Here is a 20,254-nt window from a genome sequence, read left to right as displayed (position 1 = left end):
AAAGATCCTCCCTGGAATAATATTAAGCAAACTTTCTTACATAATAGTGACAAAGAAATATCACCAAAGTATAAATTGTACTCTAATGTGTTATTCTACAAGGGTAGAGATGGGAAAAATGCAGAAGGTGTTCATTCCATCCCAATGTCTTTTTTCACCTGGTTTACTCATTAGTAAGGGGACATTTCGGAGCAGAGAAATGTGTAGATAAAATAAAGAGAAACTATCAACATCGCTCTGACATTTGACCTGACTTGACGAGCTTTTTTTGGTCTTGGGGATCCTTTTCCGAACCATCTCGAAGATTGAACCTTGATTTCAACATCATAACCTTAGACCCATGCCTCATCACCAGTTATGATTCTCTTAACGAACGTCTCGTTCTCACTTACGCGAACCAAAAGCTTTTCACAGACTGCGAGGCGAAGCTCTCTCTGGTTTTGACTCATGAATTTGGCAGCAATATGATGCAGTCCAAAATCTGTATCAGGATACAACTGAAATGTTACATTCTCCTTCAATATCGTGGACAGTCAGCCTTAGATTGGCACCCACAGTTTCTTTGACATTCTGACAAGCGTGCTGTCGGTAGACATCGAAGGCGTCTTTAACTTCCGTCCAGCCATTATTAAACCCCGTGAACCATTCGTAACACCGAGTACGGCTTAAGCACTCCTCCTCGTAGGCATTGGTATGTCTGTGTAATGGTTTTCTTGAGTTTCACACAAAATGTAATGCAGACGCAATGCTCCTCTAGCTCTATTATCTCAAAACTCACAAACTGTGCGACACAACGTTCTACTCAATACAACACTGAACAATAACTAACAGACGTATAACAGTGAAACTTCCCGTGGTCACACATCAAACACAGGCGTGTGCAGGGATGCCAACCACATTTCGCTCCAACACCACTGGTGCGAAATTACGAATGTTCCTGAAATTTTTGAACAGACGTACTATTAGTATATAGATTTTATCTGGAATCAAGCCCCGTAGTGAGCAATTTTAGGGAGTTTACGTTTATTAGATAATATGCAGCAAAACAAGTTGATTGATTTTGTATCTGTGTTTGACAGTATTCTCAATCATCTGCCTCATTTTTCCACTGAGCATACGCCGGCTGAGGTGACACCAGGTAAGGCAGGAAAGAACGCGCGCATAGACACGTTCCCAAAGATTATTGAGTTAGCCACTAGTAAAGAAGACTTGGGACAAGGAGTTTTGTAAGAATTACAGAATAATGCTAGAAAACGGAAAAGACAATGTGATAAAAAACACTAGATACAATCTTAGAATACCGGATCGGAGGCAAGATCCTCCTTCAGACTCATCCTAAGGCTTCATTAGCGAAAAAACGAAACTAAAAGTAGCAGGCAGTGTATTCTTGTCCATGTCATTCTGGACATTCCTCATGAAGGGAATTTATTTAGGCAGTTACGCAGAAATGAGAAAAGTAAATGGTTTATTTTCCCACAAAGATTTAAAAAAGTATTATGAAGAAGAAGTACTATTTTCATATTTGTTTGACTATTAAGTAGTATTAAAATAAAATTAATGTGAATTGTTTGATTTATCTTGTCTGTAAATGTTAAGTGTTTTGATCCTTCAGAAAGAATATTTATGTGTTATTGAAATTCCACGAACTATTTTGTTAAATGAGGAGCCTTCAGCTCTTGAATAATTAATGTGTCGTTGAACTTTCTGCTCCTAGTTAGAATAAATACATTATCTTATATACTGAACCTTCAGTTCGTACCAGAAATAATTACTGCTTGTATTTTAATGAACCTTCAGCTCGTTATAAAGCAATGATCTTATGTTTTATTAGTGAGCCTTCAGCTCTACTTTAAAACAATGGTACTTTATCACTGAGCCCTCAGCTCTGGTTTAAAACAATGATAAGTTTATTACTGAGCTTTCAGCTCTTACGTTAAAGACTGTTATAGTTTTAACCTGATGAGCCTTCTGCTCTTATTTAAAATGAATTATGATATTTGCATGAATGATCACTCAGATCTGACAAGAATTATTTGCGATTTTTCTTTAACGTGTTTGATGTAGGTATTAAGGGCAAATGGATTCTTTGTGTACATGAGAAAAGCTCCAAAGAACGTTGGCGATGTGGAATATGTAAAGTGCATAATGACTAATTAAAGTTAAAGTCCGAACTTAAATGGCAGATGGGGGAATTTGGACTTGTCAAAATATTTGCTTTCAAATTTCTCCGTTAATTCGTATGGAGGCTAGTGGTTTTGTTCCCGGTAGCTGATGATGAACAGCAACCGTGAGTAGCAGCATCCATTATAAGTTCTCGATATACGACTAATAATCTGAGATTGCTCATGTATACTTAACCGAAGTAATAGAGATTTTGTAAGGTTCTAAATAAAGATCACAAATGTAACTGAGAAAGTTCAAAGTGTGATATCTGCAAAGACTTGTTTGAGACATTAAATGGTATTAATAGTGAAAGACTGTTTTACAGCCGTCACAACAATGCACAAGTCGACGAATCTTAAAAGTCCACAAGACAATCAAGTAATGGAACTCGGTGAGACGACGTGTGAAATGAAGTTTTGACAGTAATCACAGAAATATACAAGGTTAATCATTACAAGAAACTGTGTTACACAATTGGGTTTCAAGACAGTTACAATGTTACGTCGATATTCGCTCATATCATGACGGTATTAAAGAAGTGTAAAACTGAAGTGAACTGCACATCGGTAATAGCAGACACTAAACTATAAACTTATTTCATGTTGGATAGTAATTGTAACAGTTTTAATTATGTTATACTACTGTTACATGTACAAATGCTAGAGTGCTGTAAGTTGTGCACCACAGATTGTGACATACAGAAGCTGGCAGCTTGCAGTCCAATTGGACAGAAGTCATCGAGAAAGGGCCCCACTAGTGTCTCGTTTCACATAACCGCCAGCTATAGACCTAGTGGCTCAGCCATCTGGCACAACTTGTCAGATTGCAGTTTTTCTTCTACGGGGTGTTCAAAAAGTCTCTCCGTAGTGCCGTATGATTGTTAGCCGCGCGTGCCGTATACCGCAGTGAATATACCAAAATGAAACTTAATGAAATACAAGTTATTAATTTATTGAATATTCATTTTTACTTACAAATTTAGACATTAAATGTTGAAAGTGTCCCCCCTGTTACACAATTCAATTCGTCTAATCATGTTTCCAAACACAAGCTGTAACATTTCTTCTGTAACAGAAGCAGTGAAAGTGGATATTGCAGTTTTCAATTCATCGATGGATTTTGGACGGTTTTTATAGACAGTTGCTTTCACTGCATCCCAGAAGAAAAAGTCAGATGGTTTTAGGTCAGGCGATCGTGGAGGCAAAGGCCCTGTGAAATTATGCGATCACCAAAAACATCAGCAAGCAGTGACATTGAAACGCGAGCTGTATGCGCAGTTCACTTAACACAAGTTCACCTATGAATGGATACAGCATATCACTGCAGTATCGTTGTGCGTGTATCGTTTCGTTGAAAAATATGGGACCCACAATCCGATGTCTAGAAATTGCAATCCAAACTCCTGTTTTCACGGAATGAAGTGGTTCCTCATGAATAGACAATGGATTTGCAGTACTCCACATACTAGAATTTTGCGAGTTCATGTACCCGGATAAATGAAACCACGCCTCATCAGTGAAAAACGTTTCATTAAAAATATCCCTTCCATTTTGTTGAACGTAATTTTTGAACCATTGACAATAATGCAGTCTCTTTCCGTGATCAGTATTTTTCAGTTCTTGCACTACTGTCACCTTATATGGAAAAAGTTCTAATTTTTCCTAACAGCTGTGTGGGCCGTTCCGACACTAACATCGATTTCCTGGGCGGGTTTTCTTACTGACTTGATCGGACTCATGGACATTTTATCGGAAATATCGAGTAGTTTATCCTCAGACAAAACGCTAGGACGATCACTTCTCGGTGCATCTGTCATTGATCTCGTACTTCGAAATTTGTTAATCAAATCTCGCACAGTATCGCGTTGTGGAAGTGTTGTCTTCGGGATAACTGAATTAAATGTTGGACGAAATGAAACTGTATTTACTGCCAGCTTTGAACACTTGTTCTTCAATGTTTAGCATTTTAACAGTGACGAAAACGAAACAAACAAACAAAGGAACTAAACTTAAACGTTCACGTCAACACCTAACGACACACACCAACGATGCTACTGACGCTGGCCGAGATAAACGAAACAGAAGAATGTTGGGAGAGTCCACTTGAAGGGAAGGAACCCAGGCACCCGAACAATGATATGGCACGCGCGGCTAACAATCATACGGCACTGCGGAGAGACTTTTTGAACAACGCGTAGTAAGGTCGGTTCATATAACCACCAGCTACAGACATAACAGCTCAAGCTATCTGGCAATCAAATTCCATGCACCAAGGTGTCTGGTATCCAGAGGACAACGATTAAACACTGTAAATTCATGACATAAATAAATGAGAATTGATGTTTAAGCTCTGATAACTTTAAAAATGAAATACATAAGTAACTGAACGTTTTTAGTTGAGCAACCTGTTTATGTTCAAATAGAACTTAGAAATGAAATACTTAACCTTGGTGAGCAAAACTGCATAGGCTCAATAATTCTAATTAGTATACTCGACAATACTTGTTGAGCGATGTGTTAAGCTCATATAGTTTAAGAATAAAATAATTAAGTAAAGACTTTTCCGAGAGCTTATGAAGTACTTCACTGACGTAGTGGTTCCTTCGGGACTGAGGCCAGCAAAGCAAACATTCGCTGCCCCCAATCCAGAGGGAAACGAAGCCTCTCTTACTCGGCCTCAAGCCGCTCAGCTCAATGAACAGTATGATGAATTAATGATTTTAAATAGGTTTATTAAATATTATTTAATAATGAGTAATTAAGATAACTAAGAGAATATAAGCTACAGAAACTAAAATACATTCTTTTTTTTGTTTTTCTAATATTATAAATAACCTGGAATCTTTTGCTTCATTCTATCTCTGTCGTCTTTCGAGGCGTTCATGTTGGCTCTGTGAGCACTGATGTATGACTCTGTGTTGTCGAAAATACACTGAAAAAGGAAGATTCTGTATTTCATTTTAAAAGTGTGTAGTTAGTGCCCTTAATTTGTGTATATGAGAGAGACTAAACCTAATCAAATACTCAAGTAATGTGGATGGATTTCGTAAAGAATAGCAAGAGAAGTGTTTTTCCACTAAGATAGGCTAGATTTTTTTGTAAATAATTAACACTCTATCGTATGATTCGCTGCAGCGCTACAGTCAGTTGTCTGAGTAATATCGATTGCATTCAAATCAGGCTACGATCTCCGCATTGGATTGTTCTGTCCAAAACCTTTGAAAGAAAGAAAAAGATTGACGCGAATGATAGCTATATTTAAATAATACTTAAGAATGAACATTTTAGCCAAAAGCAGAGAATACTAGCATACACGTTTCATGCCAGCTATGATAAAGCCAGAAGGTTACAGAAAAATAACAATGTTGTTTCTCTCAAGATACACGATTCACACACCGGGCTAGAATTTTACGAAAGCTTCACTGAGAACCACGTACGAAGATTCTTAACTAGGCCAAGCCTGTGACGTCTCCTTTATTGGGATATCTGCATATCAGTTACGCCCCTGAGATACAATTAAACAAGAAAGTACAAGAATCATGACAACGCGACAACGAGCAACGCGCACCACGACGATGACGAAGAAAAAGACGACAAACGGGAGACGCCGAATCACACCTGTTACACTACTGCCCCTTGTTATGAGTACTGTAGTCATTTTATGTAGATTCCTCGAGTGTTCGTAGTTTTTGCATGTTGTAACTGGCCATGGTGGCTGAGTTACTGCATAACACAAAAACATCGAGAGTTACAAAACGCTGGTCTTTCGCAACAGCTGGGGAGCGAACGTGTGCAAAATTACTGCCCCCCCCCTTTCCAGTACTACGTGAGTGCAGTTAAATAGCACGGAAAGTCGACTAGTGACAAAGAACTGGTATTCGACTTACAGGGGTCGCCATGGAAGCGGTGAGCATGCTGGCGGCAGCGGCTGCCCTGCTGGCCCCGGGGATCAACTGGACGCTGCCCAACGAGCCGCCCGTGGACCCGGCCTTGCTGATGACGACCGTAAGTACGACCGGGCGCTGGGCGCCTCTTTCTGGTGGATTAAGCTTCCTTTTCCCATTCATCTTGTGCTTGGCGGTTGCGGCGTCCTCGTTAGTTGCCTGTATTGCCGTCCATGGTAACTTATGTTTTATGGAAGAGAACCCCTAAGCAGTTCATAGTAATCAGTATCCGTCCATGTTGATCACCATAGATCTGTCTCAGTCACCCTGTGGTGCTGCCGTTTGTACCATCCACCCATAAAGATTCGAGATTGGTTATATTCCTAGAGTATAAGTGACATCAGCACAGTGAATACGGTGGGAGCTTGAACTCACAACTGTAAACATCAGACGTTGTCCTCCATGGTGAGTCTTCATCGGAGGTGAGGGGTATCATCTGGAGTGCCCCAGGGAAGTGTGGTAGGTCCGCTGTTGTTTTCTATCTACATAAATGAACTTTTGGATAGGGTGGCTAGCAATGTGTGGCTGTTTGCTGATGATGCTGTGGTGTACGGGAAGGTGTCGTCGTTGAGTGACTGTAGGAGGATACAAGATGACTTGGACAGGATTGGTGATTGGTGTAAAGAATGGCAGCTAACTCTAAATATAGATAAATGTAAATTAATGCAGATGAATAGGAAAAAGAATCCTGTAATGTTTGAATACTCCATTAGCAGCGTAGCACTTGGCACAGTCACGTCGATTAAATATTTTGGCGTAATATTGCAGAGCGATATGAAGTGGGACAAGCATGTAATGTCAGTTGTGGGGAAGGCTGATAGTCGTCTTCGGTTCATTGGTAGAATTTTGGTAAGATGTGGTTCATCTGTAAAGGAGACCGCTTATAAAACAGTAATACGACCTATTCTTGAGTACTGATCGAGCGTTTGGGATCCCTATCAGGTCGGATTGAGGGAGGACATAGAAGCAATTCAGAGGCGGGCTGCTATATTTGTTACTGGTAGGTTTGATCGTCACGCGAGTGTTACGGAAAAGCTTCAGGAACTCGGGTGGGAGTCTCTAGAGGAAAGGAGGCGTTCTTTTCGTGAATCGCTACTGAGGAAATTTAGAGAACCAGCATTTGAGGCTGACTGCAGTGCAATTTTACTGCCGCCGACTTACATTTCGCGGAAAGTCCACAAAGATAACATAAGAGAGATTAAGGCTCGTACAGAGGCATATAGGCAGTCCTTTTTCCCTCGTTCTGTTTGGGAGTGGAACAGGGAGAGAAGATGCTAGTTGTGGTACGAGGTACCCTTCGCCACGCACCGTATGGTGGATTGCGGAGTATGTATGTAGATGTAGATGTAGATGTAGATATCAGTTCGACCAGTCAATTGTGAGCATATAGTGTTAAGTAGTAGATGTGTGAAAGTAGTGTGACAACGTTGTTGTAACAAACTGCAATGCAGCAACATCGCTAAATCCTGCAAAACAACTGATCAGCATTAGCGAACCATGATTTTAGTTTCAAAACGTAGATTTGTCAGACATGAGTCTGCACAACGCCACCATTTTTTGACGTAAACAACCATCTGCAAGTTTAAATAAATCATTTTATTCCCTGCAGAGCACTATTGTTAAAACATCTGGACTTGCACTATAGCATTATGTAACATCTGTTAACAAATGTTTTGCGATGTGGGAACAGCAATCCAGAGGCAACTTGTTCACTCATCTAAGCTAGTAGCTACTTGATGCTGTATCAGTGTACACTGTAACGAAAAACATCTGATTCTGCAAACGCACAAACCATCCGTAACATACAAAATATAATTCGGCAAATTATAATTAGTCGCCTACACCCATATGTCATATTATTTTATTAGTGCTACACAGGTTTTGTGATTTCCCTCATACAAGTTTACCTTCTTCCTGTGATTTTCCTCATACAAGTTTACCTTGGAACAGAACGAGAGCTATTCTTTACATGGGTACGAAGTAGGCATAGAAAAAAGCGTTAAACGGTGGAAGCAATCAGGATTTATGGCAGAAGCTGTGAGCATTAGACATAAGAGGGGGATGACAACGCATAACTGTACTTTAATAGAGAAATGCCAATACATTCTAGAGACATGATGTCAAGACAATTACAATTTTTCCTACATGGGAACAATACTGTGGCAGCAAGAGGCGTATTGGAAAAAACCGCTAAAGAAGCACTGCAAACCATTTAGAAGAAATATTAAAAAAATACCGTATAAGGTAGAATAGGCCGATACCAAAACAGATGTTCTAATGAACCAATTGCCTGAACTATTGCAATAGCTTCTTGTAGCTCCCTATGGATCGGATTATAAAGCAGGATTTTGCTTGGATTTTTAACAAAATAGACATGTGTGACTACCTAACATCAAACTATGGCTGTTATGTGCAAGAAAAAGACTAGCAGATAAACAATATTGTTATTTGTGAACAACGATAAGGCTATTTAATGTGGATGAATTCCAATTGCAGAATAAGTATATATAAAAAATTTACATGTCAAATCATGCGTCCAGGAGTAAACTAAGGAATTGGTCCCCAATTTATCAGTTTTAGTATTTTCCCTGGTGCACGTCTAGTGCTTATAGTTACACTGACGGTGTTCTAACTGCTGCAGTATGTACTGTATTCATCGCAAGATGCTGAGATGTCGTAGCTACGTTCGTCAGTCGGTATGCTCGTGGAGTATGCTATAAAATAATACTACCACGTTCTGTCGCCGCGCGGGATTAGCTGAGCGGTCTTGCGCGCTGCAGTCATGGACTGTGCGGCTGGTCCCGGCGGAGGTTCGAATCCTCCCTCAGGCATGGGTATGTGTGTTTCTCTTTAGGATAATTTAGGTTACGTGGTGTGTAAGCTTAGGGACTGATGACCTTAGCAGTTAAGTCCGATAAGATTTCACACACATTTGAACATTTTTGAACGTTCTTCCACCGGGTGAAAATATGGCTCTGTAAGCAGTCATAATATAAAATGTTTGCTGTTGTGATGTCAGTATGCAGTTTGTCACTTGGCAACGCATGATGATTTCTTTTGTGAAGCGACCGTTGGTGTAAATGATTAAGAAGGTTGAAGTTTACCGTAAGAAACTCTATGGCTATTGAAAAGGAAGACCGTCCACTGCTGATACAGTTGTTTTATCAGAACGGCAGAATAGCAGCGCTGCATTGTGGGAATATCGCCAACAGGAACAGCGGCGAAGAGGCCTGATATAAATAAATGAGCCAAAGAATTTTGAAGAAACAAGTGAATTAGGTGCTGCAGCAGGGAGATGGAGGTGGCCCATTTCCGTGGCAGTTGTTGAAGATTCTGTAGCTATAAGCCAACCATGCAGCACATGCCTTACCTACCACAGCCAGTGCTCAATCTGTTTGACGGGATTTGTCTCTTCCGCGGTCAACAGTTCAAAAGATATTGAGGCTCATTTTACGGATGACATGTCGCCGACGAATATTCTTTGGATGGACGAGGAACATTTCACTCTGTATGGTGTCGCAACGCATAGGGCTGTCGCATATGGGGTTTGGGGGTTCTACTCCGCCACATGTTGTGCGGGGACATCCACTACACTGAGCTTATGGGATTACGTGGCGAGATTTCATAATCTCCTTCATTCTCGATCCTTTTCTCTTCTGGGAGATGACACCTCTCGGCTCCGTTAAGTGTAGATTCACATCTGCACGTTTTAAAGACCTCCTTGTGCAACACTTAGCAAGGACGCACAATCTGTGGCGGCACCACTTATAACACGCGAGGTGAAAGATTTACTGCGAGAAACCTTTGGTAGTGACCGCATCATCCTTAGGCAATTTCAAGACTTGTGACGTCCAGATTCCCGTTCCCCCTCCCCCGTCCTTAATCAATGTGACTTCTGATTGTGGGGATATCCGAAAGAATGTGTCTGTTAGGGATGTATCAGGACTCTTCCTGATCTGAACATATCGTTCTGTTTACACCGTATATGCTCCGAGCAACTGTCAACCATGCTGCGTTACGGATGCAGCATGTTGCTGATTCAGAAGACCATACTGAACACATGTTATAACTAGTGATCATATCATAAAAATGTGTCAAAACCACCGTTATCATGTGTGATGGTTTCCTCTTTCTCTGCATCCACAACACATTCTGACTGCTTACAGCGTTATATTTTCACCTGGAGGCAGAAAGCGTAAATATTATTTTTGCAGCAGCTCCAGGAGCACACCAATTAATGAACATGTCTATAGCGTCTTAGTGTCCTGCGATGAATACAGCCCGCACTGTAGCACTGAGAACACCGTCAGTTTAACTATGACCACACAGTAGAAATATTTACATCCTTCTCTGCTAGAGAATATCGTTGTAATTTATGACACACTTGTGGTAAGTACTGTGTGTGTTTGACCCTGTGGAGGACTCTCTACATGCATTAAACGTCAACAAAGAGTATTCACAATGTGCCCCACTAACGTCTGTACCAATCGCCTTTATGTGAGGTCAGCTAATGAATAACTTACAGAACAGCTGCTGTGTGGTGGAATTTAACAGTTTTATACAGTTTGTCTGCTAGGGAAATAAGAGTACCCAAAAGCTGACTGATGTGCAAGTAAGTCTTCCAGACGATCAAAGCTGAGAAAACATTATAAATTTGTTCTATCTGCCTATCGTTTTAAATCTTTGCCTGCGAACTATGTGGAGGCTGTTAACACAGTTTCCAATACGGATGATGTATGAAAGTGCTACATTAAAGCTGGAGAAACATATTTTTTCTCAATCTAGAGCATTGTTCTCCACAATATTTACAAATATAGATATCGCCAAATTAGCATTTGTTCCTGCAAACAATGATATTCCATAGGTCTTAAGAAAAAGAATCAATACATCAAACAAACTTAAACGAAATGCTAATAAAGGTTCTGAGTATAAAACATATATGCAGCATTATTTTTGTAATTTAATTGTTCTATAGCAAAAGATAAATAAACATGGCTCACATAGTGTCACAAATGGGGTAGTGGATGGCAGTATGCTTAGAATGGTAAGTGTAATGTATACAGTCTTTTTAGTAGATGTCCCACGTCTTGTAAGTGTGCTAGTAACAAAATGCAGTACTGCTGTGACACATACAAATACACACTGGATTACATTATACTTGGACATGGGAGACAAAGAAATTAAGTACACATTTTGGATATTCTGCATAGTTTACACTTCATTAAAGGGACACAGTCACAAAAATTACAAACATCCAAAGACTATAGTTATTTTTTGATAAAGTGAGACATCATGCATCAACATTCCGTACTGAGAAGTAATACGTAAGTAGGTAAACTCAATATGAAGACTATGATTACACCATAATCTTAATACTCCTTTCGGAAAACTGCCCTGTGCTATACAGTTCTGTATCATCCATTAACGAGTATTGCATGCCAGAGGCAAATTGTACACTCCACTTAGCTAGTAGCGACTCAATACCATGTCGTGGTATACAGCACAGGAAGATATCGATTCCTTTAATACTCATAACATACCGACCACAATTCTCTGTCTACACCTATACCTCATATTACAGTGATTTGTAGGAACACTTAGAAAAAAGCGTTATATTCAGGAAGTAATCGGAATCTGTAATAGAAGCTGGGCAGCTTTGATATAAGTTCTAGATGTAAGAGGGAGATGACGCCACATATGTGCACTTTAGTAGAGGGGAGATTATGCATTCTAATTATACATGAAATTATAAAGTTCATGTGTCAGAAAAACTATGTACACCGTGCTCTGCCGGCCGCTGTGGCCGAGCGGTTCTAGGCGCTTCAGTCCGGAACCGCACTGCTGCTACGGTCGCAGGTTCGAATCCTGCCTCGGGCATGGATGTGTGTGATGTCCTTAGGTTAGTTAGGTTTAAGTAGTTCTAAGTCTAGGGGACTGATGACCTCACATGTTAAGTCCCATAGTGCTTAGAGCCATTTGAACACCGTGCTCTCAAATAAGGTTCTGCAACAGTTTAGGAGGGAGATGACATCATGTAATGGAGTGCAAGTGTGTATTAGGCAAGAGTGTGCTCCTCTAAGAAACCACCGAGTGAGGTGGCGCAGTGGTTAGCACACTGGACTCGCATTCGGGAGGACGACGGTTCAATCCCGTCTCCAGCCATCCTGATTTAGGTTTTCCGTGATTTCCCTAAATCGTTTCAGGCAAATGCCAGGATGGTTCCTTTGAAAGGGCACGGCCGATTTCCTTCCCAATCCTTCCCTAAACCGAGCTTGCGCTCCGTCTCTAATGACCTCGTTGTCGATGGGACGTTAAACACTAACCACACACACACACACCTCTAAGAAACCATCAGAAAACTTAGCCAGTCAGTCAGTGATTCCTGCGTGGGATCACAATCTTCGAATACATTGTGATTTTGCATTATGAATCGTTTTACATCGAAAGGATGCACTATATTAGTCAAGCTAATATATAAGTGTCACTTCAATGCATATACACCACTGGATTTCCTGCCTAGGGATGTAACGGTACGTGTCAAAGTATATGTAAGTTGCTTGTCATGATACACAAAGTCTGGTCACAGACGATGTGGTTGTCTATCAGAAAGCAGTGCCAGTAAACTGTAGCAAATTGCGGAGGGTCGGAGATTGGTACAGATATTGCATGTAAATAAATGTAACATGATGTGCACACATAAGAGAAGAAATCCTGCGCTGTACAATTACACTATTCGTTATATCTCATGAAGCGATCATAAGAAAAGATAGGTTAGAGTGTGTACAGAGGTACACATAAAGTTATTTTTTTCTTCCGCAGTATGTGAGAAAATATTGATAATACTGCCACAACGTAATCACTGCCACGATGCACTGTACAGTGGTTTGCAGAGTATGTGTGTGTTTTTATATGTGCGTACATAGGAGAAGAACTTCAGTACTGTTCATTGCGCTATAGGTGGAAACAGTAATAGCTATATGATACCTAGGAGTAACCATCGAGAGAGACATACAGGGTCTACATAAAGTCCGGGGACACTTCCAATTATTTTTGCACAAGAACCAAACATTGTACAGATATCATGCGTATGTCATCTTGAAGAGAAACCCTGAAAGTTTTTTTCGTGTATACCGCCACAGCGAAGTTTGGTAATTTGCCGATAGTCAGCGCTAATCGCAAACATGGCGAGTTCAGGTGCGGAGATAGCTTTCTGTGTGTTAGAGCTCGACAAAAACAAGTGTGCTACCGCTGTTCAACGGACGTTTAGAACCAAGTACGGTTAGGAACTACTAACAAAGAATGCCATTGTATGAGGGCGTTGTATAAGGTGGGTCTAATTGGGAAACTGGAACATTTGTTAATGGCGAGAATCATGAAGAGGCAGTATCATGCAGCAGTATTCTAACTTTAGTTCGAATGCACTACTCAAATGACTCTTAATGGATTGGATGGCGTCTGTATTACAAATCCCACTTCATTTGATACTTAGAAGATGTAGTTGCATTAACGGTGCGTTATGTTTTGCTGTGCGGAAGAACATGCTTTTCTTCATTTTTTAATGTCTCTGTTAATGCATTCCGATTAAATGAATATTGAACTAGACTAATATGGGACCACATTTTCGAAAGATAATGTAAAATTCCGCTTTAAAATCATTTTGCTTGTAATGGGGAACACAACAGCGCTTTCTGCCGACGGTGGGCATAGCATTAAAGATGCGATGGCCAGTACTTTTTGTGCTGACTCTAGTTGCAAATTACAGAAACTAAATTGCAAATATATACCACAGAAAAAAATTCAGCTAATGATCTTAGGAGAGATGTACTATCTCTCTTATCGCTATGATGGAGGGGAAAGACATCTGTCGTCATTGGAAGGTCAGTTCCTAGAGTCAAATGCGGCTGTTTAACTAACGTAAGTGGGTTCGATGTCCAAGTTCGTCTCTGCGAAACACGTTAAAAATACCATTTTTTTCTGGATGTGGAGGACCATACGATACTGGTAGGAATGCTGAGTAGCATATCAGTGCAATATAAAAGTAGTATTACAGGCGAAAAAAGGTCTGTACACATCTGTGCATTAAACATAGAGGCAGTAGCGCTAGTTGTAATATCTAAACTTGTTTGTCAGGTGCTATGGACCCAGCTGTGTTTAAACAAAATTTAGACACCCCTTTCTGTGCACAAGAGAATGCAACAGTGTATGCAGTGTGACGTGCAACTGCCTGCAATCAGTCTGCCATCACAGAATGATGAGCTTTGGTATATAGTCAACTGACATAAAAATCGGTACAGCATACGTCTTGCTATGGGAAAATATGTCAGGGTGATGGAATCTTGACAGCGCTTCGTTTCTGGAAATATTTCCAACGAATAAGAACTAAATCACAGAAAATTGTTAGAGCCTCTTAAGACTTTCAGCAGCTCCCTCCACACATGGTGGCCACTGCAGATGATGGCCCTGGTAGGTGTTGAATAAAGCAAAGGCTGCATATTCCTTGAGTGCTAGGTAAGGGAACATTCTGCATGCACATACTCGTGCCAGCAGCTGCATTGCCGCGATAGCTGGTCAGTGGCGTTCGGTGGTTGGGAACAGTGCAGAAGCTGGCCACTGTTAGCTCGGTGCAGACTAAGTAGATGATGGACGAAAACCTCCTGCATTTTTGCTTCCGTTAAGTATAGACAGTTGTTATTGTTCCTGTCCTACCCCAGTGGTGGCGGCATCAGCACAAGTGCAAGAAATTATTAACAGTGTAATCTAGTTTTACAAAAATGTTCAAATGTGTGTGAATTCCTAAGGGACCAAACTGCTGAGGTCATCGGTTCCTAAACTTATACGCTACTTAAACTAACTCATGCTAAGAACAGCACACACACACCCATGCCCGAGGGAGGAATCAAACCTCCCGCGGGAAGGACCGCGCAATCCGTGGCATGGCGCCCTAAACCGCGCGGCTGTAATTTAGTGATGTCTCGTGTGTGTACCCCAGTGGCCTTGCTGAGGTGGTAACACTGGTGCCTGTCAGGTCACCGAAGAAGTAAGTGGTGTCCCGCATGGTAAACACTCATATGGGTAGCTATCTGGGTCTGTTGAGTGCTGTTGGCAAGAGGGGTGCACTTAACCCTTGGGAGAGCAGTCTGCTGACCAAAAACCCCTCGAAGTCCACATCCAATGACGCCTGTTGGCTGAGGACGATGCGGCTATCGGTCAGTATTATTGGGCCTTCCGAGGCCTGTTCAGACAAAGTTTTTAGTTTATGTGTGTGTACATACATGTCTGCAAAAATGCTCCTGTTTCGAAGTTTTTAATTCCCTACTGCTTTTACACATCCACAATAATGTCACTGTGTAACATTGAAAACACAGATAAAATACATTCTGCACCATCCAAAACATTTCACCGTTTAATACCAGTTGATAACTTGTAAAATATTGCTATTTCTGAATCTGTAAGCTTCATTACAGAAACTATATTTAATATGTAATGACCATAAGGGCGTATTTATTTGTGAATGTGTATAATTGATTGTAATTATAATATAAATATTGTAAATTACTGGATAATCGTGAAGGAAACTGTGTTCAAATGTGTTGGAAGGTTCCTACTAGATGAGTGGTCTGCCAAGCGAGTGCAATTATTATTCGTACATCAGAAATAGTTTCATGATTTATCATACCGACGGCAACTATGCTTGAAATATGAGCCCTAGTGCCTATCAGTTAAACTATAATTTATTCTCCTCTTTACTTCTTATCGCAACGGAATGGATAATGCATCTGACTAATAGCTTGTGCACATTTATGATGGACTCACTCCAACCTGGCAAGACCACATTTCCTTTCTGTGGTATATATTTTAATCAAAGCTTGGACCTCCCTGCAAGAAAATGGAGGTTATGGTAAAATACCTCAACAAAATGGCTACCCACAACTCAATAATCAAGACCACTATTTGTTTCATATATCTCCTCTTTTATTACAATTAATTCTTTCTCACTAATGTTGCAAATTTTCTTGCATTACACTTAAACACAATAGTTAAACAAGGGATTCTCCACCCAATGGGCATGCCATTACATAAGCATTTTACTATTCTATGGTCTCATAATGTTTCTGTTTATTGCTTCTGTGCACTTTCTGGATTGGTCAGGAATCTTTCGCTACTTCATTCTCTCCGACACGCTCTTAACCTCATTCATTAGCAACATATCGAATTTTCTGACTTTCGTGCTGTACTAGGAAAAATCATGCTTGACCCACTGTATTTGAAACTAATTCGCTACTGTCTCATGCAAATCACACAGATTAAATACACAAAATAAATCACACTGGCAGTATAAAACACATCTCAAAAACAAAATATTTGGTTATCTACTCGTTCTGCTTTCCAACGTCAAACAATAGTCATCCCAGATTCACACGTCACTGACCCACGTAATAATTTTCCTACCACAAACTCTGGAGGATTTATGTACATCTCCTTGTGCAATGCGACCCACATGGTGTTGCTGGGTAGATGGCTAACTCACCTTAATTCACTCTCAGAGTATCTGAATATCAAGCTGGCGTCACACAAATGTATCTCATAATGGAAGTTTTGGTATCTTATTTATCTTACACACGTATCCTCAACTGAATGTTAGGACAAGCACTTCTAATTCTTTTTATTGTCTCATAGTCAGGTTGAGACTCACACTGTACTCACCACGTGGAACTGCTTCTCTCTATTTCAAGTTCTTTACACGGAAATCTTAATTATTTTCAACTTAGATTTACACACGCAAGTATTTCATCTTAATACTACCACACGCTGGTATTTCGTCTTATAATTACAACACGTCGTTTCTTCGTCACTTACGAAGAATCCTATGTCCCTATGAATTTTTTACCTGCCTATCTTTTTCCGAACAACTTACATGAGCCTCCCACCACAAGTTTCTGAAGAAGAAATTATTAGTTTATCCACTCTTAGATATTCCACATGTATACCATTTTCATTTAAATTTGTTTTTTTAGCACACATAGAGCTCATCTTCACACATCAGGAACCAGAGACAGAGTGCTGATACATGGCTGTTCATCAGGTCATCCAGCGCCTCTGCAGAAGAGGGGGGGGGGGGGGGGACCTTGCCACCGTATTGGTCAGTCACATTCCTGGCCATCTAGTGCTCTGGTATACTTGCTATCTTTGGTTCGGCCAAAGGTGACCAGAGAACCGTTACAAAGATGATTACAAAATCTACCTTCACTATCTGTGGTCAGCAGACGACCAGCCATTCATTCAATTCACAAACATTACCAAACTGGATTCAGGGATCTATTTTAAGGAAGTGCACATCTGGATAATTAAACATACAAATTGCCCTTCTTTCCTACATTGGTATCCGGCTTCGGCATACTAAATAAAATGGTGTTATTATACAAAAAACGCTGTTCTGACAAGAACAACGAAGTATGTTGTACCTCTTTTCTATGTCTGGCAGTACTGTACCCTTTCAGTATCACAAATGGCTCTGAGAACTATGGGAGTTAACATCTAAAGTCATCAGTCCCCTAGAACTTAGAACTACTTAAACCTAACTAACCTAAGAACATCACACACAATCATGCCCGGGGCAGGAATCGAACCTGCGAACGTAGCGGTAGCGCGGTTCCAGACTGTAGCGCCTAGAACCGCTCGGCCACTCCGGCCGGGCTTTCGGTATCAATGTTGTTGTTGTTGTTGTTGTGGTCTTCAGTCCTGAGACTGGTTTGATGCAGCTCTCCATGCTACTCTATCCTGTGCAAGCTTCTTCATCTCCCAGTACCTACTGCAATCTACATCCTTCTGAATCTGCTTAGTGTATTGATCTCTTGGTCTCCCTCTACGATTTTTACCCTCCACGCCGCCCTCTAATGCTAAATTTGTGATCCCTTGATGCCTCATAACATGTCCTACCAACCGATCCCTCCTTCTAGTCAAGTTGTGCCACAAACTTCTCTTCTCCCCAATCCTATTCAATACCTCCTCATTAGTTACGTGATCCACCCACCTTATCTTCAGCATTCTTCTGTAGCACCACATTTCGAAAGCTTCTATTCTCTTCTTGTCCAAACCGGTTATCGTCCATGTTTCACTTCCATACATGGCTACACTCCATACAAATACTTTCAGAAACGACTTCCTGACACTTAAATCTATACTCGATGTTAACAAATTTCTCTTCTTCAGAAACGCTTTCCTTGCCATTGCCAGTCTACATTTTATATGCTCTCTACTTCGACCCTCATCAGTTATTTTACTCCCTAAATAGCAAAACTCCTTTACTACTTTAAGTGTCTCATTTCCTAATCGAATCCCCTCAGCATCACCCGATTTAATTTGACTATTTTCCATTATCCTCGTTTTGCTTTTGTTGATGTTCATCTTATATCCTCCTTTCAAGACACTGTCCATTCCGTTCAACTGCTCTTCCAAGTCCTTTGCTGTCTCTGACAGAATTACAATGTCATCGGCGAACCTCAAAGTTTTTACTTCTTCTCCATGAATTTTAATACCTACTCCGAATTTTTCTTTTGTTTCCTTTACTGCTTGCTCAATATACAGATTGAATAACATCGGGGAGAGGCTACAACCCTGTCTCACTCCTTTCCCAACCACTGCTTCCCTTTCATGCCCCTCGACTCTTATAACTGCCATCTGGTTTCTGTACAAATTGTAAATAGCCTTTCGCTCCCTGTATCAATAGCAATGACGAAATGGCAGCAGCTGTGCCGTTATTTATATTTGTATATGGAGTGTCTCTGTCACGCTGCAAACAGAGAGAACACAGCAGCTTGAGTCTTGAAACAGTGCGGAAGCGTTTGTTTGGTGCACCCACGGACGCAGTGTGCAGTTATGACCAGATTAATGTAGGCACATCTGCTTTCTTAATTAGCGAGTATCGAGAGAACGCTCGGAGTGGACAAGTGAAGGAAGCTGCAGTTCCAACTATTGCCTGTCCCATAATTATCCTGGGCTCTGGAGACGACTCTTAGTTCTCAAACACAAGCAGCAGCTCAGGATTGTCGTCGGTTACTGTCTTCATCATCCGTAAAACTACAACATTGTAAGACTGTTACTAACAGAATATAACTAATATTGTACAAGTATTACCCAACGACATTTCTTTAACAAACTTTAATGACTTTCTTGAACAATAACCTGAAATAGTTAAAACTTATAGGACAAATGTGTTGTCATTATCCTCAGACATTATTACCAAACAGGGTTCCTTTTCTTTACATCCAGTCATTGTGTGTCATAATAATATGAAAACCGATTCACTATTTATTGCCAGTTTTGTTTGTTTGCTAATGACCAGTTTCTAAATTTTGCTACCTCAGTAACTGTTCATTCTTGTATTCCATAACAGAAGCTTAACTAATATGCAATTTTCAGCATTAACTTCACTCACTTAAAGTAACTTAAAATTTTCCTGGAAAAACTAATAACTACAGATGTAGCCCGAATTAAGAGTGTGCAGTTTCATTTATTCTGTATTTAGCTTAGCGAGTGACTTCTGTTGGCTTGGTATATATTCTATTGTTCTTGTGTTAAAAGTAAACCATTGGTTAAAGTAAATTCAATTCCATCTTTCAATAATTAAAAGTAAATTGCTTGCCTTTTTCCAAATTTTGCATCACATTACACTGAGGGTACTGGAAGTCATTTTTTGTGTAACAAAGCTTCTGTTACAGTCAGTCATTTATTTAAGCAGCAACTTCATTTAGCTTTGCTTTCAAAATTTAGTACTTCACAATAAGTAACTGCAAACTCTGTGCTTTCTGATTCATTCATTTTCTTGTCAACTGTTGTGTTGAGGAGCAGCGTGACAACCTTCTGTTGCCATGCCAGTGATTACTTGCTTAATTTTCTTTGCCATTACCTCTCTTAGGATTTTGGATATTCATGCCCTAGTGGGCTGGCGACCATTTAATTATCCTTTCTTCTTCCTCATCAGTACTTTTTGTGTAAAATACTACACGGTAGCCTTTCCGCCCTATGTGTGGTTCGCAAGCGATTGCACTAAATGGCGCCCATTTCAGTATTTAGATTAGATTTGGATTGGTTTATCCTTCAGAGGGGTCTGTTGTAAGCTTTCCTCCTACTAACCGGTATTATTTTCCT

At 40.4% G+C, this 20,254-nt stretch overlaps 1 protein-coding gene across 4 annotated transcripts in view; it reads left to right on the top strand.

Annotated features, from left to right (window-relative positions):
- LOC126194796 (lipase 3-like) overlaps positions 1-20,254 on the top strand; it is a 172,709-nt gene that overhangs the window by 54,130 nt on the left and 98,325 nt on the right. For all 4 annotated transcript variants that reach the window (XM_049933104.1, XM_049933105.1, XM_049933103.1 and 1 more), the window contains exon 2: positions 6,052-6,167. In XM_049933104.1, coding sequence (XP_049789061.1) covers positions 6,060-6,167 — 108 coding nt within the window. In that variant the 5' untranslated portion in view covers positions 6,052-6,059. The remainder of the gene's footprint in view (positions 1-6,051; positions 6,168-20,254) is intronic.

This window comes from Schistocerca nitens, chromosome 7 (assembly GCF_023898315.1).
Source record: "Schistocerca nitens isolate TAMUIC-IGC-003100 chromosome 7, iqSchNite1.1, whole genome shotgun sequence".
Lineage (NCBI taxonomy): Eukaryota > Metazoa > Arthropoda > Insecta > Orthoptera > Acrididae > Schistocerca > Schistocerca nitens.
Note: the sequence above shows the minus strand (reverse complement) of the source record. Positions and strands in the feature narration are given on the sequence as shown.